The following is a 20,650-nucleotide window of genomic DNA, read 5'->3' as shown; positions in this document are numbered from 1 at the left end:
CATTTTCAACAAATGGTGTGGGTTCAACTGGTTCAATCTCAAGTCCAAGTGGATCAAGGAGCTCCACATAAAACCAGAGACACTGAAACTTATAGAGGAGAAAGTGGGGGAAAGCCTCGAAGTCATGGGCACAGAGGAAAAGTTCCTTCACAGAGCAGCAATGGCTTATGCTCTAAGATAAAGAATCGACAAATGGAACCTCATAAAACTGCAAAGCTTCCAAAAGGCGAAGGACACTGTCAATAGGACAAAATAGCAAGCAATAGATTGGGAAAAGATCTTTACAAATCTCACATCCAATAGAAGCCTATATCCAATATATACAAAGAACTCAAGAAGTTAGACTGCAGAGAACCAAGTAACCCTATTTTGAAAATGGGGAACAGAGCTAAACAAAGAATTCTCAACTGAGGAATACTGAATGACTGAGAAGCACCTAAAGAAATGTTTAACATTCTTAGTTATCAGGGAAATGCAAATCAAAACAACCCTGAGATTCCACCTCACACCAGTCAGAATGGCTAAGATCAAAAACTCAGGTGACAACAGATGCTGGTGAGGATATGGAGAAAGAGGAACACTCCTCCATTGATGGTGGGATTGCAAGTGGGTTCAACCACTCTGGAAATCGGTCTGGTGGTTCCTCAGAAAATTAGACAGAGTGCAACCTAATGACACAGCTATACCACTCCTGGGCATATACCCAGAAGATTCTCCAACATGTAATGAGAACACATGCTCTACTATGTTCATAGCAGCCATATTTATAATAGCCAGAAGCTGGAAACAACCCAGATGTCCCTCAACAGAAGAATGGATACAGAAGATGTGGTACATTTACACAATGGAATAGTACTCAGCTATTTAAAACAATGACATCATGAAATTCATAGGCAAATGGATGGAACTTGAAAATATCCTGAGTGAGGTAACTCAGCCACAAAAGAACATGCATGGTATTTACTCACTGATAAGTGGATATTAGCCCAATGTTCAGAATACCCAAGATTCAATTTGCAGATCATATGAAGCGTAAGAAGAAGGAAGACCAAAATGTGGATGATTCAGTGCTTCTTAGAAGGGAGAACAAATACAATAGACATTGAGTTAGATACTTGCCAAGATAGACTCCCCCTCACTCACCCCATTCCCTATAAAACCTTGCCCAGCTTAGGGTTCGAGGCTGTTCCGTCTTCCCTTCCTTTCCTGCTGTGTCAGGGTTGGGTTGGAGGAGAATCCAAGCTCAAGCTTGTAATAAAGCTTGCTATAACACTGGAAATGGCTCCTTGGTGGTCTTTGGGGGTTCACAAACACTCCCTGACACAGCACCTCATCTGCTTTTGAATAACTCTCTGTTGGTCTCTTTTCCAGGTTTTTATGCTCTGGTCCATGTATGTCCACCTATATGCATCTGTGCAACCTTACAAGGTAGAACCTGTGTAGGAGGGAGCATGTGGTTTTGTCTAACTGAGTTCGGGTCATCTCATTTAATATCATACTTCCAAGATTCATCCACTTTCTTGCAAATTTCATAATTTCACTTTATGTATGAATAAGTAAAATTCCATAATATATACATACCACATTTTCATTAGCTATTCATCTGTGGATGAACACCTAGTTTTGATCAATTCCCTTCATAATATAGTAATAATAAATATGGCAGTGTCAGTATCTCCCTGTTAGGATATGGAGTTCTTTGGTTATATGACTGGGTGTGGTATATCTGAGTCATATGATGTGTCTATTTTTAATTTTCTTAGCTACCTCTATATTGATTTCTCCTAGAGTGTACCTCTTTTTACCATCTTCTCATCAGCATTTGTGATATCCACTTGACTTCGGAGAGATAAACTATCAAGTTGTTTTAACTTAAATTTCCCTGATGGCTAAGAATGCTGACTACCTTCTAAGATACTCACTGGAAGCCAAACACTATGTCACCTGCCTTTAAATGCAACTCTTAGGAGGCAGAGGCAAGCAGATCCATTCTAGGTCCTCCTGATCTTATGTCTAAAGTGTATGGTGTCTTCAGCAATAGAACACACAGAGCAAGTTCCAGGACAGCCAGGGCTACACAGAAAAGCCCTGCCTCAAACCAACCAAACAACAATAACAATAAAATACATAATGGAAATCTGTGCTTGTTTTGTTGATAGCTGTTTGTCAATTCTATGAGCCCACTTGCTAACAGAAACTGAAAAATTGGTCTATAACTTTGACAGCTCTTTGTAAATTCTGTATACTAGCCCTTTGTCTGAAGAATAGCAGTTAAAGATTTTTCTCCCAATCTGTGGGCTGTTTACTCTGTAGACAGTTTCTTTTGCTGTGTAGGTCTATGTGTTGGTTGTGAGGCCAGTTCCTGTGCTGCCGAGTTCTGTTCAGAAAGTTCTTGCCTTTGCCATCCCATTTCCCTCTAGCAGTTTCTACATTTCAGGTTTTACATTACTGTCTTTGCTCCACATTGAATTGATTTTTCTGTACAAGGTTAAAGATATGGATTTAATCTCATCCTTCTATGGGTGAATATGTGATTTTGTTGCACCATTTCTTATTATTAAAATTTTTATAAATTTATGTTTTAATAAAAATATATCATTTTCTTTTCTCCCTCCAACACCTCCATATATCCTGTGCCTTTTTCTCTTGTAAAATCGCCACTTTTTTTCTTTAAACATTACTGTTACAAACACACACACACACACCTAACTATATAACTATAACCTGTCCACTTAGTATTGCTTATATGTATATGAATTGGACACTGCCCATTTGGTGTTAGAGAACCAAGGGGGCTCATCCCTAGGAAAAACTATTTTAATCCCAGTCTCAGAATTCCTTAGTCGTTTGTCGTTCTTTGTTATGGATGGACCCTCTGAGATTTCTCCCTTGTCTGTTGGTGTTATACTTCTTTAGGTTTTATTTAGGCAGTCATATGGGTGAGGTGTTGTGGGTAAAACTTTCCTGTCATTGATAAGAAACACATCTCACACTAGATTTTCTGGTGTTCAGAACAGTTGGTGGGCAGACCATTGTCAGAACAAGTTCCCGTCAGGAGAGAACATCTGAACGTCAGCAGATGTGCCCAGGCCAGGCCCTGGTGTTGACTCCACTAAATCACCATTATTAACAAAGAGGAGTAGTGATCTGTTCCGTTCCCACAATCCTCAGAGACAAACAAGAGTTTGTCCCAAGCTTTCTTTTTCTAATTCTGGGGAAATGTCGGTCACAGACAAAGTGAAAGTAAAAACTGCCCATAGCAAAACCCAAAATGCAAGTGCAAGGCAAAACTAAGCTTTCCCTCAGGAAAGGCCAGGAGATTCTGCGTGAGTGTCTCCCCAGGTCCTTGCCATAAGGAGGACCATCTGCATTACACACATGCCCCTTTCCCAGAAGAGGCTGGGCCACCACCAGATAAATATTAAACACTGTTAGGAATTACGATGTCTTAGTAATGTGGCAGAAGTCATCAAAGGTCCCTGAACTCACTGGTCCTATATAGTTAATTAGGTAAAACACATGATTTTCTTCTGTTAAGCTAGCCTTAAGTTCAATTAAAGAGCTGTTGGTTACCACCATGGTATCATGACTGCATCTCAGGATCTTGCCTGCCATCCTAGTTATTGTGGTTCATAGGTGTTACAGCTGGGTAGGATCATGGATTGCTTTTCTCACTTGGAAACTTTCATAACAAGTTCTAGTACTGTGAAAACTAATTCTTGTGGGACTGGAGAGCTTTCAAGTAAGATCCAGCCTAGGTCCTCCTGGTTTTTTTGTCTAAAGTATGTGGTGTCTTCAGCAGTAGAGCATTAACTTTTACCTCTGGGAGATAGCTAAGGACAACAGCAATACCTATATTGTTTGGGTAATCTCTTGATTCCCCCCTGACAGACAACGGTAAAGAAGGCTTCTCGTGGCTGGTATTGGGGGGTTGATTAAATAGCTATGGTTTTGGGGGAGCACAGTTAGGCCAAGCCAATACCATTTCTTGGATAGACTGTTGTTTCCTAATGCATGTTTTAGACACCTTTGTTGAAAATTGGGCATCCATAGCTTATTGGTTTCTTTCCAGATGCTCTATTCTGTTCACTTGGTCTAACCTGCCTGCTTTTATGGCAGTATAGGGCTGTCTTTATCAATACAGCTTTATAGTATAATCTGAGATCAGGTATTGTAATAACTTCAGCCATGTTCTTTCACTTTATTACTACAATCCATCATCTAGTATCTTTTCTGTTGTTGGTGGGAGGTTTTAGGTTGTTGTTGTTGCTGTTGTTTTGTTTGTTGTTTTGTAGTCTCAAAGGTTTCACTATAAAGGTTTTTCCCTTCCTTGATTAGGTTTATTCCTAGGTACTTTATTTCTTTGCGCTATTATAAATGGGATATTTTTCTATAATTCCTTTCTCTGAGAGTCCTTTGTTGTTTATATGAAGGGTACTGATTTTGTACTGATTTTTGTCTTACAGCTTTACTGAGAGTACTTTACTCAGTTTGCACCTTCTCTGGAGTCTTTTAAGTATACGATGATAGTCTGCATTTAAGGACACGTTGCCTTCTTCCTTTCATGTTTTTATCCCTTTATGTCTATGTGTTATCTTGTTTATCTAACAGGACTTTGAGTTCTCTACTGAATAAAAGCAATGAGAGTAGAAATCGTTTTCTTTCCCAATTTTAGAGGTAATGCATTCAGTTTTTATAATTATAATACTGGCTATGGGGTTATTGTAAATGGCCTTTACCATTTTGAGGTTTGATCCATTCATTCCTAACCTCTTCAAGACTTTTACCATGAAGTCTAGAGGAATTTTAATCCAGCAACGTGACTGCTCTGGCAAGAGATCACATCCAAAGACCTTCTAGGTCTGTGTGATCTGGCTGAAATGCAGACACGCCCTTATACACACCTCAAATTCCTAACAATAAATGTAAAGTTAGTTTGTAAAAGGAAGCAGACATGTTTGAAAGTGACATCAATTGAGGGACAGACAAAGTGATGAATCAGAGAAAGGTTTGACAGAATGGGTCAGAGATAAGATTCACCCAGCTCTCAGGAAAACAGACAAGAAAGAGAGGCAATTTAAGAGCAGTTCAAGGAGAGAGGTCAGTTCAGTAGAATGGAGTTGAGTTCATTCATGCATTCATGAAGAGGCAGTTGAATAAGACAAAGCCAGAAGATTAGAAAAAATTGCCAGAGTTAGTTTGAGGCCAAGCAGAGCAATTCAGTCAGAAGCTGAGAGAAGCCAGTTTGAATCAGTAATCTTGGAGAGAATTTTGGGCCAGAACAGCTGAGTTGAACTAGCCAGTCAGAGTCCAGAAAAAGGTAGAAAGAGTGAGCTTATTCAGCAGTAAGCCTCTGAGATGACAATAACATCTAGTAAATAAAAGTTACTTTTACAAAGGAGACATGTTAAACTTTTTCAAATATTTTCTGCATCTCCCAACCTTAAGTTTATTTCTATACTACATTTATTAAATTAACTGTGCTAAACTAACCTAGTATCTCTGGAAGAAAGCTCATTTGGTCATGGTGTATGATTTTCTCAATGGTATAGCATAATATTTTTATACTTTGAAAATTTTATGATTATCAAATAACATCCAAAAAACATTTAAAAGATTAAAAGAATCATTCAAAATTCCACTGTCAACAGCAGCCATACTTACCAGTTTGTCACACTTTCATCCAAACATGTTTCTTTCTTCTAATTTCTTTGTATCCTTAAGAATATACTGATCAATTTTACAAGTTCCCTCTCCCACAGTAGGGCATTTCATCTAAGGTTCCCTTTGAGTCCTGAGAGTCTTTCCCAGGTCTCTGATACATTCTAGAGGGTCCCCCACCTCCTACCTCCCAAGGCTGCACGTTTTCATTCATTCTGCTGGCCCTGAGGGCTTCAGTCCTATTCCCTCAAACACACCAACACCTACCTGATCATGTTCCCCCTTTCCCTCCCTGTCCCCTCTCCCACCCAAGTGGGATTGAGGCATCCTCACTTGGGCCCTTTGGCCTGTTATAGAAACACAGAACATTACGTGGAAGGATGGGGTTGCCATCCCACAGTCAAAAACTCTAACCCAGAATTGTTCCTGACTAAAAGAACTGCAGGGACAAAAATGGAAAAGATACTGAGGAGAAGAAGGTTTAGTGACCGGCCCAAATTGGGATCCAGCTCAAAATGAGGCCCCAAGGCCTGACACTATTACTGAAGCTATGGAGTGCTCACAAAAAAGGGACCTGTCATGACTGCCCTCTGAAAGACTAAACAAGAAGCAGAAAGAGTCAGATGTAGATATTTACACCCAAACAATGGACAGAAATCAGGGACCCCTGTGATTAAATTAGGGAAAAGCTTGAAGAAGCTGAGGAGGAGGGTGACCCCATAGGAAGACCAGCAGTCTCAACTAACCTGAACTCCCGAGATCTCTCAGACACAGAGCCACCAACCAGGCAGCATATACCAGCTGATATGATGCATCCCCCTCCCAACATATGTACAACAGAAGACTGCCTGGTCTGCCCTCAGTGAGAGAAGCCACACCTAATCCTCCAGAGACTTGAGGCCCCAGGGAGTGGGGAAGTCTGGTGGGATGTAGGATGGGGACACCCTTTGGAGATGGAGGGGAGCAGGGAGGGGAAAGAGAAGGTATGGGATGAGGAATAGAAGGCACACCAGGAGGGGAATAATGACTGGAATGTAAAAACAAAGATTAAAGAATAAAAAAAAATAAAAATAATATGCTAATGGAAAACCTTATAAAAATTAAGTGTGATCTCATAAATGCTTTTCTATACATTAAATTTTCTTTGAGAAGACTCTGCTAAGAGCTATAAGTTTATTCTAAACATCGACAGGAACTTATTTACCAAGTTCTCTGTTGCTAGTGCATTCTCGCTCTCTCTCTCTCCCTCTCTCTCTCTCTCTCTCTCTCTCAAGTTAACTTTTTTCCAACTCTTCCTTTAAGAAAAAGAAGTATGAAGATGGATAAGAGACTCATGTCTCTGTCCCTGTCCTTAACCCAGAAGCCCTCTCCAATGAAAGTTTAGCTTTCTCCAAGGGAATGTCAGTGCTGAAACAAACTAAGTGCAGGGCACAGGGCCTGCAGTGGCACCTTTGGAGTTTCCTTGTCTCATAATGTCATGTTGAGAATTTTTGTTTCTTTTTCTTTTGTTTTTAATTTCTACTTTATTATGTATTTATTTATTCATTTATTTATTTATTTCCTACCCTATAGGTCTTTTGCACATACATTATGGCTTCCGTTTTTGTGCTTTGATGATATCAATGAGTATGAAAACTAATGGGTTTCTGTGTCTATATCTGTTTTTTGTGCCCTTTCCTGGGCTCTTTTCCTTCTATTTGTTTACTTTGTCCTATTCTGATTTGCTTGGGTTATATTATATTATATTATATTATATTATATTATAAACTCTTAGATGCCTGCTCATTTTCTAAGGAGAGTCAAAGAGAGAGGATCCAGAGGGGTGGAGGGTGGGGGTACTGGGAGGAGCAGAGAAAGAGAAAACTATTGAGGATATATTGTAGGAAAAAAATCTATTCTAATTTTTAAAAAGATCAATAAAAAACAGTAAGATAAGGCTAGAATCATAGCATAAAGATTCAAAGCTTGATTGAGGCATCATTTAATAGTAAGATATTTTTAAACAACCTAAATTAACATAAATAACAGACTGGCTAGTAAACTGTGGTTTATCTCTCATTTGTACCACAGTTTGTGTGAGAAGAAAAATGGAGAAAGTTTCCATACTGATTTGGGCAGTTCTTCAGGACATACAGCAGAACAAAAAACAAGCCAATTGCTACCCTTAGGGAAAAGAAATAAAAGAACACATAGCATGCGCTTTTTCCAAGTTCTCTGAAGAACTGTCTAGTAACTGACATCAGCCGCTCCCCTTTGGGGCAGACAAGGGAAAGAACATGAAGATCAGAGAGAGAGATTATATCTTTACACACATCTTAATATTTGAAACATGTTGAATTTCACTTCCAAAAAAAAATCTTAGGAATTAAAAAATTCGAAAGCAGTCCTGGGATTTATACAGTTATCATACGATCTCTGTGGCATACACCTAGCCTGGGGTATTAAGAAAGACTTACACTGATTTAAATTTGCCTGGCCACACTCCAGAAAGGCATAGAGCTGGAGAATGAGTTGCGGGCAGCCTTCCAGGTAGGTCTCAAACAGCCTGAGCATGCTCAAGTCGGTGGCCATGTCTATTGCTTCTTTGTGAGGGTCCGTTTGCTCTTCCATAAAATTACTCTTCCTGTCGCTGTGTTTGAAAACCACATGGTAACCCGTTCTCAAGGCAAACCAATACCTGTAAAGTCAACGTATTTCTCTTCAGTCGTATACGTTTAGACAGTAAGTTCATTTTAAATAATTTAGAAAAAATAAATTAAATATTTATGAGATATGTATGCTTCAAAACAAGTATATGTTCAATGTTTAAATCAGGTTAAACATGTCTATCACCTGCAATATTTATTAGTTTCTTTATAGTGAAAATATACAAAAATCCTTCTAGATTTTTTAAATATACAATAGATAACAATATTTTTATCTATATGCATCCTAGCACACTACAGACCTTAATAATTTTTTCTTACTATTCTTTAGCATCTATAGAACTTAGACATTTTATGGTATATATTTGTGTATATATTGAAGTAATATATAAATACAGAATTTTTGCACACATATTTTCCAGTACATTGCTTTATAATCACTTCAGAGACTTCACTAAGATTTCGACTTCATGACATTTTAATGTCTGTGTGATGTGTCTACTAAGAAAATATGATAATACCTCATTTTTACAATAATCATGAGATAGTTAGGAGCTGGTTTCATTTCACAGTTGGAAAAGCTAAGGCTCAAAGGGTTAAATGATTCACTAACACTTTACAGAGAGTAGTGGACCAGCCTAAAGCCCAAACCCAGATTATCTGTGTCCCTGAAGCTATCTGTGGAGACTTCTGGCCCTGCCTGGCGGGAGGGTTCTAGCAAATGGAAAGGACGAGAGCAGGAAAAGGAAATGCCTCTGCCACTGCTGCTGCCCCCGCTGCTGCTCTCGTGCTGCTGCTCAGGCAGCCAGTGTTGCTGCAAGACACTGTACTGCTGGTGCAGAGCTAAGCCTAGCAGAGCTGAGCTGGTAGAGGGCTGCTAGTGAGCAAGTGGACTGCAGGGAAGCTTCTGCTAGTAAAAGCTTTGGGAGAGCATTCTCTTCCCAGGCAGTGTTCCAGCTCTGTGACAGGTGCTCTCGGACGCCAGAGTAATTCTCACACAAGTTTATTCCTTCTGGATAGGATCTTATATACAGTTTGGGGTGGGGTGGGTCTGACAGTAGGTGCTTCCTATTGGCTTCCTAAGATGCCTCATCTCCATGAAGAGGGATTTATGGGTGCTGTCTCTATGTGACTAAAGGCCACAATTTTCTCATAGGCACTGTGGCTATATGACAGGTGCCTGGAGTCTGGAGCAGACAAAGTTCCTACCAGCTCTTCTGGATCTCTGGTGTTTCAAGCCCAACTCAGCCTTATTAGGCTTCCTCTCACAGTCCACTGCACCACACCAGATTCTGATCCTCACCTACTGTATTCCAAAAAACAACTCCAATTTAGTGTTCATCAGCTTCTCTTAACTACAACTCAGAAAATTGCAGAATGTGAAGGCTCAAGAAGAGATTCAGTCTTTCCTATTTAATTTAGTAAATCTCTAATATCAACAAGGGTTCTCTAGGAATTTTTCATAGTAGAAATATAAAAGGAAAACAAAACAAAAAACTCTCAAAGACTCTTAAAGAACCCTGCCAAGGCCCTTCTTCTGAAAGAACTTTTAAATAAATACTAGCTACAGCCTCCGGATAAAAGTGATAATTTTAAAATAGTTGACTCTTACTTAGAAGCAATTGAGGCTAATAGAAAGATAACCAGGACACTACTTCAGAACATACCAGAACTCCTTATCTACCCTCAGTTTCTTCACACATAGAATCTAGACAGCTAGACAGGTGGTGGAAGATAGATAGATAGATAGATAGATAGATAGATAGATAGATAGATAGATAGACAGACAGACAGACATTTGCCGACCCGGTGACAGTTCTTTCCAAATTTCCTGGATTCAAACATCAAATATTTCCAGACTCTAAACACTTCCTACCACTCTATCCCCAAGTTAATCAGGTGACACCTGACCCAGATTATCTCACTAGCCCATAATTGTTCTTCCTGATTCTATTCTTTGGGGCAGGAGTGTGACACAGCATATAAGTGGAGTTCAGAGAAAGTTTTTGGGGAGTGGGTTCTCTCCTTCCACCATATATGATCCAAGGATCAAGTTGTCATCTAGCTTGCAGCAATCACCTCTACCTTCTGTGGTGGTTTGAATATGCTTGGCCCATGAGAAGCGGCACTATTAGGAGGTGTGACCTTGTTGGCGAAAGCGTGTCACTGTGGGTGGGATTTGAGACCCTTCTCCTAGCTCCCTGGAAGTCAATTTCTTCTGGCTGCCTTCAGATCAAGATGTAGAACTCTCAATTTCTCCTCTAGCACCATGTCTGCTGCCATGCTTCTCTCCATGATGATAATGAACTGAAACTGTAAGTTGGCCCCAATTCAATGTTTGGGTTTATAAAAGTAGCCTTGGTCATTGTGTCTCTTCACAGCAACTGAAACCCTAAACCAGCTTCTGAGCCATCTTGTCCACCTCTGATTTTATTCATGTCCCTCAAATAACCCACTCCCTTCACAATCAGATCGAACTCCTTAAATATAACCCATACATCATCGCTCTAGCCAACATGCTCCAATGGTTTCCATCAAATTTAAAATCCCAAATTCTTTTTTAAAATTTTTTATTTTATTTTATTTTATTTTAATTAGGTATTTTCTCATTTACATTTCCAATGCTATCCCAAAAGTCCCCCATACCCTTCCCCCCTACACTCTCCTACCCGCCCCCCACTCCCACTTCTTGGCCCTGGGGTTCCCCTGTACTGAGGCATATAAAGTTTGCAAGACCAATGGGCCTCTCTTTCCACTGATAGCCGACTAAGTCATCTTCTGATACATATGCAGCTAGAGACAGGAGCTCCGGGGGGTACTGTTTAGTTCATATTGTTGTTCTACCTATAGGGTTGCAAACCCCTTTAGCTCCTTGGGTACTTTCTCTAGCTCCTCCATTGGGGGCCCTGTGATCCATCCAATAGCTGACTGTGAGCGTCCACTTCTGTGTTTGCTAGGCCCGGCATAGTCTCACAAGAGGCTATATCAGGGTCCCTTCAGCAAAATCTTGCTAGTGTGTGCAATGGTGTCAGCGTTTGGAAGACACCCATGGAAAGAGTTACAGAGACAAAGTTTGGAGCTGAGACGATAGGATGGACCATCTAGAGACTGCCATACCCAGAGATCCATCCCCAAATCCCAAATTCTTACCTTATCTTCTAAGATTTCCCAGAACCTGCCTCCACACAAACTACCGCCACTACCTTCTCATCTTCTCCCAATTCTGGTGTGCCTCCTTGCTACTCTTCACAGCTTAAAGGACTAGGTCTTCACTACTAAGTCTACATGGAACTTTCCTAAACACAATATGTTAATAGTTGGCTCTTTAGACTTACTTAAGTTTCTACTTGACTTTCACATCTATAAATTGGATTCAGTTTGAGCTAGATGCCAAGGTAGAGGAAATGCCAACCACAAGGACAACTCTATCCTCAATGACCTTATAACTCAACAGGTGTGCCAAGTCATTATACTACTAGCTGCAAAATAAAGCAGAAAGAAATAAGCAATTATTAGAAATATAAAGACCACACTGTGAAAGTATAGTGTAGAAGAAAAGTTAACACTGCCTGGGACTACTTTATAATAGAAAACTTTACTTGAATCTGTTTCTGTTCTGGGTATCTAGCATAACAGAAAATGTCCAGTTGCTATTCCTGAAATTGTTTATAAACCAGTAGGTTAGATACTATCTATAAACATGAAAATTGCAGAAATATTATCAACTGCACATAGAGAGCCTAATTAGAACAGGCAGCAAAGACTGCAAGAGGAAGCAGATGCCAGTGTTATGAGTAGAAACTCAGCCTGATGTAGTTAGTAGTGTGCACATAAGCCTAGACTGGGTGACTGTGAAGACATATCTGTATCTACAGATAGACGACAGGTAGGTAGTTGGAGAAAGAGACAGAGACAGAGAGAGAGAGAGACAGAGACAGAGACAGAGAGAGAGAGAGAGAGACAGAGAGAGAGACAGAGAGAGACTCTGTGTGACCTGAACAGCACTTACTCGTCCTTCCCTCTGAAGGCCCACAGTTCAAAGAACACAATACAGCTCAAGATCTGTTGGCGTCTTCCTGATGACAGGACAGGGTGAGAGCTAACCAGAGTAGTTAGAAGTTCAGGGAATTTCAGAAAAGAGGACGTATCTTTTCTCCAGCCCTTGCCTGCTCTTCTGTTCTGAAAAATCAAGTTGAGGAAAACTCAAGTGAAGGAAATCCCAGCTATCTCACCAGTGGATCTCATCAGAGATGAGCTCAGATTTAAACCTCATCAAAGGAAAAGTGACAGGCAAGTATCTGAGAAGCCCTCCAAGTTCCAGAAAATGTCACAATATGGAAATATAAAGTGTATCTCAAAACTAAGAGAGTTTGTCATGGGGGAGAGCAAATAAGACTTTCTCTATGTAATCTTCAACCAACCTTCTGTAAAATATCAAGGAAATTTGCCTGTTGCTTTGAAAGGAATCAAGACTTACAGGATATCAGTCTCCTTTTATTCACAGCACAATGGGGGAAAATTACTTGACGTACAGTCAACAAGGAAATGTGACTCAAAACAAAGAAGAAAAGCAGGTAAAAGAAATATATCAGAAACACACACACACACACACACACGGCAACACATGGCACTGATCCTGAGATTGGCAAAGACTGAAACTGTCATGAGCCACACAAGAGGAACAGCAAACAGTTTTAGAACTCATGGATGCAGCCCACCAGTTAGCAAGATTACTAGATTATTATGGGCATGCCTTGTGGAGGGAGAGCCTGGAGGACTATGGGTCCTGAGGACTCCGTGCTGTTGTACAGTTCTGCTCCGCTTCCTGCCTTCGTACCATCTCCCTCACAATCTATGAGTTGTATGGAAACTCTAAGGGGGTTACAGCCCCTCCCCGGGCAGTGCAATTGGCACTTACAATAATAGTGTTTGATCTTCTTCAAGCATTGCTGCTGGAGCAGGTTAGTGATTGAATCACCACCCTTGAAAAGAACGTAACGCTGTGGATCGTGCAGTGGCCACCACCCTTAGAAAGCATTTGCAGACGTAGATTGTTAGTGGTTAGGTTACGTTGTTTTTGTCAGTGGCTCTGATGTTCAAAATCTTAGAGAACAATTTAAAGCTCAGGAAGGCACACTCTTAAACTAGGGAGTTTTGAGGTCAGGGAGCAAGAATAATGGCAGCCCGAACAGCACTGACAGACATGACTCTTTTGCTGAAGCTGGACTGGGGATCAAGGTGTGATTAATTTCTTGTACCTGTTTTTGCCATCAGCCTCCTGATATGAGTTACTGAAAATTTGATGATGAATAGATGTGCATTCTGAGGATTTAAAGTAAAAATGACTGATTGTTTTTTATATAAAAGTTTCTAATTCTTTTAAGATTTTTATAGGATTGCTTTTTAAGATAAATAGTAAATAATTGATCCTTTCAGTAACCACAAACTGCAGCCTACTGGGAAAGAGAGGCCGGCTGAGAAAACTGCCTTGCTTGCTCACGCTGTGTTAATCTATAACCCGTTGCTTAGTTATGGATCTATGCTGGTCCTTGGGGATGATCTGTTTTTTCTTCACCTGCAGTATGTAAAAGGTTTTTCATGTAAAGGTATTTGAGGAGCATACTGCTTTTTTATAATCACTCACTAAGAGTGATAATAAGAGTGATAATCTATTTTTCACTCTAAGAGAAAAATAGATTGTAATCACATTGTAATTTTATACTGCTTGAAAGATTTTGGTGGGATATATAAGCTGTGAGAGAAAAATAAAGTTGTTGGAGCGTGCTTACTGGAGCCTGCATCCACCAAATGTATGTATGTGTATGTATGTAAAGGGATTGGACCTTTGCTCCATCCACGCAATGAAATGGAAATTTCTGATTTCTCTGGAAAGTCAGTTATGTCAAATAGTGTTTTGCTGGGGCATACATGTAAAAGGATGTTTTGCTAAAGCAAATACATGAAAGAATGTTTTGCTGAAACAGACACAGGTGAAAGGATGTTTTGCTCTAGCAGATATGTGAAAGGACAGGTGATGTTTAGATGGAACATAAGTGTGATCCCACAGACAGTGGGGCTCGAGCATTGGTTTGCATTGCTCCACCTCACTACTCTTTGCTGATGACACGCATGATTGCTTTGCTTTATACTTCTTTGCTGAGCTTCACTGGGAGTGACTTGATAGAGAGAAACTTGCCAAAGAACTTCTCGTGAGGTTCCTGCAGCTTCTTAGGACTCAGGACAGTGGTGAGCCTTTAAGTTTCTTCTGGATTTGCTGACTCATGTGTGGTGCCTGTGGAGTGAACTGGTCTGCAGCTGCAAATTCATGCCTGGTGTTTGCTATTGGATTGGACTGAGAACAACAAATATTGGAATTGCCCCAAAGATCTATTTCTACTTCCCCCATATCCTAGTAACCTTTCTTTTCTGCTACCTCTCGTGTGTGGTGGGCTAGAGGGGAGCTTGAACCTGTTTTTAAAGTAGGTTGAGAAAAATATAAGCCAACAACCCAGTGTGTGAATGTGTATGTATGTATGTATGTATGTATGGATGGATGGATGGATGGATGGATGGATGGATGGATGGATAGGAGTGTGTAAAGTTGTTGGAGCTCCTTTAAACTTGCCTCATCCATTCTGTGAGTGTGTGTGTATGTGTGTGTGTGTGTGTGCCTCCCCCATTTCACTATCCTCCAAGGAGTCTTTCACCGGGCTTTAAAAGTTTCTTGCCAGCCCCTCAGGAAGTATTTTGACCGCCCTAGTGAATCAAGTTGTGTTCCCTTAGGGAAAAAAAGCAAAGTCTGCTGAGTGATCAGTCACTACACCTCAGTTCATGGTCTTCAACACTAAAGTAAACTATGCTGAGGATTCTATGAAAGGCATGATATAATGGGTGAAAGTAGGAAATTACAGAAAAGGTATGTAAACGAGAATAAAACATTGAATTCTTACACAAGTAAAACATACAAAATCAAAATTCAATGGACAGAATTAACACAAATTTAGCCAAAGCCAAACAGATTATTGAACTAAAGATGAATGCTATAGATTGAATGTTTGTGTTTCCCCAAATTCAAATATTGAAACTAATTTCCATTGTGGTGTTGGCAAGGGGTTTCAGAGATAAATAATGGGATTCGTGCCCTATAAATAAGACCCCAAGAGTATTTACCCTCTCACCAACAAGATGACAACTAGGAAACCCCTGAGAATGAGAAACCAGGACTTACGTGGTGCTCAGAATAAGAATGGCCCCCATAGGTTCAAACATTTAAATGCACAGGGCATGGCACTATTTGAAAGTATTAGGAGGTGTGGCCTTGTTGAAGGAAGTGTGTCACTGGAGGATGAGCTGGGAGGTTTCAAAAACACAAGCCAAGTGCTTTCTCTCTCTCCTGCTGCCTGATGACCTGGATTTAGAACTCTCAACTGCTTCTCCAGCACCATGTCTGCCTGTGTGCCACTGTGTTTATATTATGATAATATTGGACTGAACCTCTGAAACTGTAAGCCAACCCCAATTAAATGATTTCCTTTAAAGAGTTTTTGTGGACATGGTGTCTCTTCACAGCAATGGAACACTGATTAAGACAATTTTACTAAGCCTTATCCTCCCAGGACCTTAACTGGCTCTAGAACTGTGAGATGGAAGTTACTTTTGCTTAAAAGCCACCTGGTCTGTGGTATGTTTTAAATGTTATAGAAGCCTCACCAGACTAAGGTAATAACAGCTCAACAGAAACCAAACTAAAGCACATAGAAAAAGCATGGTGGGGACCTATGAGATAAGTTCAAAACATTGTGTAGAAGGAAAGTCAATTTAACAAAACATTAGTGAAACACATTTTCCATATTATCAAAAACAGTAATTTACAGATCCAAGGAGTTTCATGAGTCGAGACTATCCATTTTTGGCTATTTTCCTATCAAATATCTTTTACTTTCTTCTAGACACTTCTTGCTCTTCCCTTGACACCCACACTTCCTGTGGTACTGAGGATAGAATCCAGAGCCTTTTGCATGATGGGTAAGCTCTGTCCTACTAACCCACATCCCTAAAATTCAGGCTATAAATTAAAGTGCTGTTCTTAGTGTTCCTCTTCTTTGTGTTCTTCTTTTGTTTTGTTTGTTGTTTTGGAGGTGTCTCTCTAAGCATTTTCCCTTGTTTATGGCTGAATCTGCACTACCCATCCTAACACTTAAAGTGTATCCTGAAAGCACCGAGATTTTGAGCCATAGGCCTTCTCTATTTCCAACATTATAAAGGAATCCTCTCATTTTCTTAGTTTTTTAATGCTTTATACATATTAAATGTTTGTTTCAATAAAGTGTATCCTGATGTCTAGCGTCCTACCTAGAAATACAGCTTCTAACATGCTATTTTAGCTCTACCAATTCCAGATGAATCCAAACCCTTACTCGTCTCATTCTACACACAATTTCCTCTAAGGCTGTTCTCCCCTACAAACCCAGAAATCAAGTCAAGACTGTCCACACTTCTCTCTGCATTCTTTCTCTTAAACTCCCATCATGAAATCCCACTAAGCTCTACCTATAGCATTCTAATGCTGTTCTAGTCCAAAGTTCCAAACTCTTCCGTATACCTCCGACAGACCAGTCCCAACATGCTATGAGCCACACGGGCAGATTTATCAGAGCAACAACTACATTTCCAGGGACAACTTTTCTATATTAGTTGCTTTTCTCAGTGCTGTGATTAAACACCTAAAAATACAACCTAATAAAGGAAGAGTATATTTTGTCTTCCAGTTTGGGGATGCAGCCCTTCACAGTGGGAAAGGCATCAAGACAGGATCTTAAGGCAACAAGTCACATTGTAACAACAGTCAAGGTCTATGAATGCTATTGCCTTCTCATCTTAATCCAACTCAGGGAATGGTACCACTCATACCTAAGATCTTCCCATCTCAACTAAGCAAACCTATAAGTTCCCTCCTGACATACCCATAGGCTTGTTCCATGATTCTCTAAAGCTCATAATGTTTGACAATGAAGACTACCATGGCAACTTTCCCTATCCATGGCCTTACAGAATTAATAATGTTAAAAAGAAATAGTCATATTACTAAAAGTGATCTCCAAATCAAAGTCAACTTCATAAAAATTCTAGTGACATTCCTCAAAGAAAATAAAAGACAATCCTCAAGTTCATATGGAAACACAAAGGCCCTGACATCAAAAACAACTTTAAACAGAAAAATGGTGGGGGAAGGTCATAATAACCTAATAATTTAACAGAGCCATAGTAACAAAAGTAGTATTGGTGCTGACACAAGAACAAACACAAAGACAAAAGAATAGACGAGAAGAGTCAAAATTAAGCCATAGGACTTCTCACAAAGGCTCATACCCAAGAGAAAAGAACCTCTTCAAACAAGTGGTGTTGGGAAAACCAGATATCTGAATGGAGAAGGCTGAAATAAAACTGTTACCTCTCACCCTATATGAAAATGCACTCAAGATAGATAATCATGTAGACCTGAGACTTTTGACTTCAATGCACAGGGAAATTGCTTCCACACATAAGAATAAGCAAGGACTTTCTGAAAAGGACTCCATCAGCTCATGAAATACTAACAAGGATTGAGAAACAGGATTGCATGGGATGCAGAGCTTCTGTAATACAAAGAAGACAAGCACTAGAATGGAAAGCAGCATGCAGAATGGAGATCTTTGCCAAATACTGGTCTGACAGGAGAGTAATATCTAGAACATACAAAGAACTGAATACTAAAACAATTGATCATCTAACCAGTAAACGCATTAATTAGACAGTTCTCAAAGGGCCAATCAAGTACATGTAACTCAAAACTCATGGATATTCCCTCTCAAACCAGTCAGAATGTCTATTGTCAGGAAAATTTAAAAAAACAAAAAAACAAAAAAACAAAAAACAAAAAACTAAATATGCTGGTGAAGATAGCAGGGTTCACGGACACCTGCAAAGCCCTGGAAATCGTTAACTCACTGTAGCCACTGAGCAAACCTTTATGGGGAGGTCACAAAACATTAATGATTGAACTACCACATCACTCCAGATGTCTTTTAACAAGCAAGTGGGTAAAGAAAATGTAGGGCCCTGGGGAGATGGCTCAGAGGATAAGAGTATTTGATGTGTGGATTCCAGCACCCATATAAAAAACCAAGCATGGCCAAGTGAGTGCTGGTAGCCCCAAGGTTGTCGGGGATAGAGACAGGAGAATCACTGTGGCTTCCTGGCTCCCAGACTGGACTCCCATGCAGGGAGAAATCCTGTCTCAAAAGAATAAGATAGAAAATGATATTCAACACCTTCCTCTGACCCTTACATGCATGAACTCATGTGTATGCAGCTGCTTAAGTGTGCAAGTGCACACACAGCACACATACACATACAAACACCACAAACACAGACACACAATTACATAGACACACAAAAGAAAATGTAGTATATATTAGCAGCCATAAAGAATAAAATTGTACCATCCATTTACATGAAAATAGATGGAATTTGAGACCATAAAGTAAGCAAAAGAAACCAAACTCAAGAAAGAAAAAATATCATATTTTGTCTAATATACAAAATCCTAGATATATATGATATAAAGTTAGAAGGGGTAAAGAAAAGGGTCAAAGGTAAAAAGGGTGGAAAGAAAAAAGATTTAAAAAGTGGGGAAAGGCAAATATGTTCTCCTATGTGTGAAAATTCAAAGCATATAAAAGTCATAAAAACAGAAATAATACTACCTCAGTAGAAGGAGAAAAGTAAGAAATACAAGAGAGGGTGGCAGAGGGAGGATGTATGTGAGTAAACTACAACAATATACATGGATGAATACATCCTAATGGAATGCACTAGATTACAAGCTGTTGAAAAAGAGCGACATTAAAAAGAAGCCTCTAAAACAAAAACAAAACAAACAAACAAACAAACAAAAAAACCCAATGCTGGTGTCTTTTGACCTCATATGACTACATGACTCATTGATCCTCTTGCTTCACATCCCATCTTATCTGCTATTTGCAGATCAGCACCAACCTCTACTCCATTTCTTTTCACCTAATTGAGAATGTGAACTTCCAAAACTGACTGGAGTACTGTTTTCCCAGGTCCCCTAAAGCCAAAAAACTTCTTTCTCATTTCACATTTTGTCTTTCTTTTAAAAAGTAAAATGCCCTATTAAATTAAACTACTGTGGTAGTGAATCTGGAAAATTCTGGCAGTACAGCAATGACTCAAAGAAACAGCAATAACACCTTTGCTAGAGCTTTGTACTGTCTTCAAATAAGAACCTTTGTACCCTTGCTCATTTGAGTACTCAGCTCCAAAATATGGCCCTGTCTGTTTGGATTAAAGAATAATAATGTTGGTTAAAATCTCTCCAGTCTCACATAGCAGCCAGCTTGTAGGAGCCCCCACCCACCTATCCCCCGAACTCTATTCACTCAAAACTCCACCTCTTGATGCTGGCCCAGACTGACCCTGCACCTCTCACTCCTGTCTCTCCAGCCTACCAGCAAGAGCCTCTCCTCCACAACACCTCCATTCCCTGAGAATCCCTCTTGGTGCTGACTCAGTCTACACACACACACACACTTTCCTATAGTTCCTTCCATTTTAGCTCCTTTCAGTCACCTACCAACTTGCCAAAGCACTATCTTCCAGGGACCAGACAGCTACAGCATCTGCCTAAGATCCAGAGACAGCAACAGCAACTGAAAACCCCACTGAACAATAACAAAACCAGACATCAACATCAAGAAATACCTCAAACACTCAAGATGCCTAGATCTGATGTAAAACACAGTATAAACAGCATGATGAGATGCCTCCACCAGAAGACAGTAACATTACTGCAGGCCCTGAGAAATGCAATATACCTGAAGTACAAGACAAGGACTTCAAAATAGCAATTATGACTATGATTAAGGAACTTAGCAAGGATATGACTAAATTCCTTCATGATGTCTGTGAAAACACAACAGTTGAATAAAAGAATGAAATCAATGCAAGACCTGAGAGTAGAATTAGACAAAGAAATAGAGTCACTAAAGAAACCAAACTGAAATAAAACCAGAAATCAGAATGTTAGGATTTCAAATAAAACCCCCAAAATTAATCTGACCAGCTGTAATGATTTGAATAAGAGTGACCAGCATAGGCTCGTATATATGAATGCTTGGTCACTGGGGAGTGATGCTACCTGAGGGTGATTCAGAGGTGTGGCCTTGTTGGAGAAGATGTGTCACTTGGGGTGAGCTTTGTTGTATCAAAAACCCAAGCTAGTCCCGGTTCTCTCTCTCTCTCTCTCTCTCTCTCTCTCTCTCTCTCTCTCTCTCTCTCTC

At 39.9% G+C, this 20,650-nt stretch overlaps 1 protein-coding gene across 2 annotated transcripts in view; it reads right to left on the bottom strand.

Annotated features, from left to right (window-relative positions):
- Positions 1 to 20,650, bottom strand: part of Xkr9 (XK related 9) — a 39,696-nt gene that overhangs the window by 10,723 nt on the left and 8,323 nt on the right. For both annotated transcript variants that reach the window (XM_021168640.2, XM_021168649.2), the window contains exon 3: positions 8,118 to 8,338. In XM_021168640.2, the coding sequence (XP_021024299.1) occupies positions 8,118 to 8,338 (221 nt within the window). The remainder of the gene's footprint in view (positions 1 to 8,117; positions 8,339 to 20,650) is intronic.

Source organism: Mus caroli, chromosome 1, assembly GCF_900094665.2.
Source record: "Mus caroli chromosome 1, CAROLI_EIJ_v1.1, whole genome shotgun sequence".
Taxonomy (NCBI): domain Eukaryota; kingdom Metazoa; phylum Chordata; class Mammalia; order Rodentia; family Muridae; genus Mus; species Mus caroli.
This window is presented reverse-complemented; position numbering and strand designations above follow the sequence as displayed.